The sequence below is a fragment of the Triticum dicoccoides genome, chromosome 5A, assembly GCF_002162155.2.
Source record: "Triticum dicoccoides isolate Atlit2015 ecotype Zavitan chromosome 5A, WEW_v2.0, whole genome shotgun sequence".
Classification (NCBI taxonomy): domain Eukaryota; kingdom Viridiplantae; phylum Streptophyta; class Magnoliopsida; order Poales; family Poaceae; genus Triticum; species Triticum dicoccoides.
This window is the reverse complement of record NC_041388.1, coordinates 327,345-332,061: the sequence shown is the minus strand read 5'-3', so window position 1 is coordinate 332,061 and position 4,717 is coordinate 327,345. Positions and strand designations below refer to the sequence as shown.

Here is a 4,717-nt window from a genome sequence, read left to right as displayed (position 1 = left end):
ATCAGCTTCATGTTTCCTGAGCAATTTCCATGTCTTTTTCGGCGAAAACGACTGCTTGATTTTTCGGTTACAGCTCATGAAAGCTCCATCTGCATCTTGAACCTTCAAAATGCACTTGTATCAGCTGTCACATCTAGGCACTAAAACGACCTGCTCATTAGTTCTGGATAGCTGTTTGTTAATTTACAAGTAGAAGCAGATGAATGATGAAAACTGTGAACCGTTCTGTGAGCATTTTAGGACAATTGTTAGTTTGCAAGTAGGAGAAGCCAATGAAGCTCCAAATGCCTTCCTTTTCACGCGTTTGTCGAAATTTTAGACCCCTGGTGTAATGCTAGGACAACTGTTTGTTTGCAAAGAGTAGAAGAAACTAACCAAGGAACCACCTCTGACATATCATTACACTTCAAATGTCTTCCTTTTCCGCGCATTTTTCAATTTTTGGGGACAATCCTGACTTTGCCTTACGCATCAATGTAAGCTTACCGAAGAACTGGCAAAGGTGGATGGGAAGCTCAAGCTCACAGAGTCTCTCCTGGAAAGCAAGGTAATGGATCAGCCCTTCCTTCTTTTTCCTGTTTTTTTTTTCCTTCCAAGCTCACAGTTTTTATCTTGACAAGAGAGCAGCTGTTGATGATACGCGGCATTTTGCAGAACCTTGAAGCGAAGAAGATCAACGATGAGAAGAAAGCAGCGCTTGCTGCCCAGTTTGCAGCGGAGGCTACGCTGCGGAGGGTTCATGCGGCGCAGAAGGATGATGACATGCCTCCCATCGAGGCCATCCTTGCTCCGCTGGAGGCCGAGCTGAAACTAGCCCGTCAAGAGGTACTTTTCATCTTGCCATATGGTTGTCTTGTCTTGTTTTCTCTTAAAGTCTCATCAGTGTGTTCCATGTATGAAACCTTTGCTTTTAGTAAACTGTATTCACTTCTTGTTCTCACAAGATATCGGTAGCTTTTATGCAGCACCTCCCGTAATCTTACTTAATTTCTACCGTTGTCTTGGTAGTTGGTAAATACCGCCAACCTTCTGGTTTCCAGATGTGGATTTACGTGTTGCTACTTCACAAATTTGCAAAGCGGCGCATTCTATCACTGATGTTTATGTGCAGTTGTCGATTCTACCATCAGTCCTGTTCTCTGTCGATTGAATGCCCTCCTGCTGAAACACTAATGCATCGATTTTGTTGAGCAGATTGCAAAATTACAAGATGACAACAGGGCATTGGACCGTCTTACCAAATCCAAGGAAGCTGCTCTGCTGGAAGCAGAAAGGACAGTTCAGATAGCATTAGCGAAAGCTTCCTTGGTGGATGATTTACAAAACAAAAACCAAGAATTGATGAAACAGATCGAGATATGTCAGGTATAAGACGGTGAAAGCATGCATTTACAAACAATTTGCTAGCTGTGGCATACGACCAGCAATGGTATATGAGACTTTGTCTTTGGTATTCTATAGGAAGAGAACAAAATCTTGGACAGAATGCACCGCCAGAAGGTTGCTGAGGTCGAAAAACTTACTCAGACCGTCAGAGAGCTAGAAGAAGCTGTTCTTGCTGGTGGCGCAGCCGCAAATGCTGTTAGGGACTATCAGCGGAAAGTTCAGGAGATGAATGTAATGCATGATGGCTTGAACCCCTATTCGTGCAGTTCATGATATTTAGTGTACCCGAAATCTTTCATTGTCATACAAGTGAATATTTCTTACATGCATGTTGTTCTCAGGAGGAAATGAAAACTCTGGATCGTGAGCTTGCCCGTGCAAAGGTTTCAGCAAATAGGGTCGCGGTAGTGGTGGCAAATGAGTGGAAAGATGGCAATGATAAAGTAATGCCTGTTAAGCAATGGCTTGAAGAACGGAGGCTTCTGCAAGTAAGTAATGAATGTCTCACATCTTCTAGTCTTACTCGACCTTTTCTGGATGGATCTCTAGAAGCCCCTCAATGGGACTGTAGCCTTTTCACATTTTCTTCTTTGACTAGACTAAACCATGGCACTTTTGTTAACTTGTGGAGGATTATCCTTTTACAGGGAGAAATGCAGCAACTCCGTGATAAACTTGCTATAGCAGAAAGGGCTGCAAGATCAGAAGCTCAACTGAAGGTATGCATTTTTCCTTCCATGTTTCTCATGAAATCCTTTACTTCTGTCTTCCTATCAGTTAGCTGTTTCTGCTCTCTCTTCATTGTGATCTGCATCGAACATCGCAGGACAAGTTCCAGCTACGGCTTAAAGTACTCGAGGAAGGATTGAGAATGTCGACATCGCGAACCAATGCAAGTGCTGCGCGCCGCCAGTCTATTGGTGGCGCTGAGAGTGCATCCAAGACCAATGGCTTTCTATCAAAACGGCCATCATTCCAGATGAGAACATCGGTATCTACCACCACGACTACTCTGGTGAACCATGCGAAGGGGGCATCCAAGTCTTTTGATGGAGGGTGTAGATCACTTGACCGCTATAAGGGCCATGTAAATGGGGTTGGCATGAACGTATCTACCGACTCCAGCGAAGATAAGGAGTCAAACAACTCAGATGAGAAGCCTAGTGAATTTACATCTGTTGAGTCGGAGGACACAGTGTCAGGTATGCTGTATGATATGCTGCAAAAGGAGGTCGTTGCTCTGAGGAAGGCTTGTCATGAAAAGGACCAAAGCTTGAAAGACAAGGACGATGCAGTTGAGGTAACTCTAGCCGGGTGCTAGGATCACACTGTTTGGCTGCCCTCTCTTTTTTGTTCCCGCATTCCTGTTAATGAGTGGTTTGATGTGCAGATGTTGGCTAAGAAAGTCGACACTTTAACAAAGGCGATGGAGTCAGAGGCTAAGAAGATGAGACGGGATGTTGCTGCCATGGAAAAGGAGGTGGTGGCTATGCGATTAGAGAAAGAGCAGGATACGAAAGCAAGAAGGTTCGGCAGTTCAAGCACCTCTGCCTCACAGATGCCACCTGGAAGGTACAGTACACCCCTACCGCACCGCAGATACCATTGTCTCTGTTGAGATTTTGAGATAAATAATCATCATGCTTGTTTCAAACTCCACTAGGCATGGTATGTGTTAGTTAAAGAATTTTTTGTGTGTATCTCAGGACTCTGCCTCGGAGCGGTTCAGCACGCAACATGTGATGCTGATATGAAGCATTAAAAAGACCTTGGAGCATCCCTTGTGTAGTTAGTTGAATCATGGCATCCAGGGACCCTCTGCTGACTTGTGTGTAGAGAAAACAAGAAGACATTACATCTTGGTTGCCTGCCCAGAAGTGTCGAGCCTGAGCCTGACCCTGATCGATCGTGCCTACTACATCTCGTGGTCGCGGAAATCAATCAATCAATCAGCGACTCGAGTCGGGTGAAGTTAGTGTCGTTGATGAGATTTGGTGGTGTTTTTATTCATTTTCTATCGTGGAATCGAAACACTTTGTTGTATAGGTATGGTGTGGCCTTGCAATATTTTTTGTTTGTAATCCTACTCCCCAAGAGCTTGTGTGGTGTTTTATGCTAGCCAAGTTGTTGTGAATAATAACATGATGATGATGATGATGATAGTGCAGTTAAGCTGGTGTGCCTTTTTTTGGGAGGTGAATTCCAATCTGTCTAGTGTAAAACTGGTCTTGAAATCATTTCAGCACTCTCTCTCTCTCTCTCTCTCTCTCTCTCTCTCTCTCTCTCTCTCTCTCTCTCTCTCTCTCCCTCTTCTCCGTTTCTCTCTGACATTATCAGAGCAGTAAGCCCAACTTAGGCCAAAAAACTAAGCTTGGGGAAGTATGTTTTCTTACCAACATATCATTCATGTTATCATTCTTATTTGCCTTCTTTACAGAAAAAATCAAAATCAAAATATATATTTGTTTTGTGTTTCTCTGAAGTTGTTTATCTTTTGATTTGTGTTTCAAGAAAGACCAAAAAATTTCCTCCGTGCACCCTGACGTTGTATGTCTGGCCGAGTGCAGACTGGGCGTCTGAGTGGCTCGGTGACGGCTGCCACTGTTGGCCGAGCGGGGAATCTTCTAGAGGGTTCCCAGCGGTTTTTATAGGTTTTTCTGTTTCTTTTTTGTTTTTATTTTCTATTTCCTTTTTCTTTTTCATGTTCTTTTGTTCGAAAATTTCAAATAATTTTTGGAGTTTCAAGAAACGATCTTGTTTTCAAAATTTGTTCACAATTTCAAAAATTGTTCGCGTTTTACAAAAAAGATGTTCGTGTTTTACAAAATGTTTGAATCTAAAGAAAAATGCCTTCATTTTCAATATTTTGTTCATATATTCAAAAAAACGCGTTTACAAAATTGTTTAGGTTATTCAAATTGTTCTCAGTTTCAAAAATTTGTTTGATTTTTCTAGAATTGTTTCTGTTTTCAATTTTTGTTCACCAATTAAAAAATATCACGTTTTCAAAAATTGTTCCCAAACTCAATTTTGGTTCACCAATTAATTCCTTTTTGCATTTTAAAAAATGTTATGGAAATTTAGAAAATGTTCGCATTTTAAGAATTGTTCCAAATTTCAAAATATGTACCCTTTTTCAAGTTTTTTTTTACAAATTTTAAAAATATTCGGGAAAATTTCGTTTTAGTTTAAAAGATGTACATAAATGTAAAGTCTTGTTCACGTTTGTCAAAAATACCCTCAATTTCAGTCGCAATGGGCCGACCCAGTTGGGGTGCGCCGTGTGCGAACCCCCGCGCCACGGCCCAGCTCGGCAGCACTAGGGTTGCGC

General features: G+C 42.0%; 1 protein-coding gene across 1 annotated transcript in view; it reads left to right on the top strand.

The window, feature by feature from the left end:
* The window catches only part of LOC119298696 (microtubule-associated protein 70-1), a 4,589-nt gene extending 1,003 nt beyond the window's left edge, over positions 1–3,586 (top strand). Inside the window, exons 3-11 of the mRNA XM_037575989.1 lie at positions 482–547; positions 655–825; positions 1,195–1,365; positions 1,462–1,617; positions 1,728–1,874; positions 2,034–2,105; positions 2,213–2,686; positions 2,777–2,958; positions 3,093–3,586. Coding sequence (XP_037431886.1) covers positions 482–547; positions 655–825; positions 1,195–1,365; positions 1,462–1,617; positions 1,728–1,874; positions 2,034–2,105; positions 2,213–2,686; positions 2,777–2,958; positions 3,093–3,129 — 1,476 coding nt within the window. The 3' untranslated portion in view covers positions 3,130–3,586. The remainder of the gene's footprint in view (positions 1–481; positions 548–654; positions 826–1,194; positions 1,366–1,461; positions 1,618–1,727; positions 1,875–2,033; positions 2,106–2,212; positions 2,687–2,776; positions 2,959–3,092) is intronic.
* Positions 3,587–4,717: the final 1,131 nt, after the last annotated feature.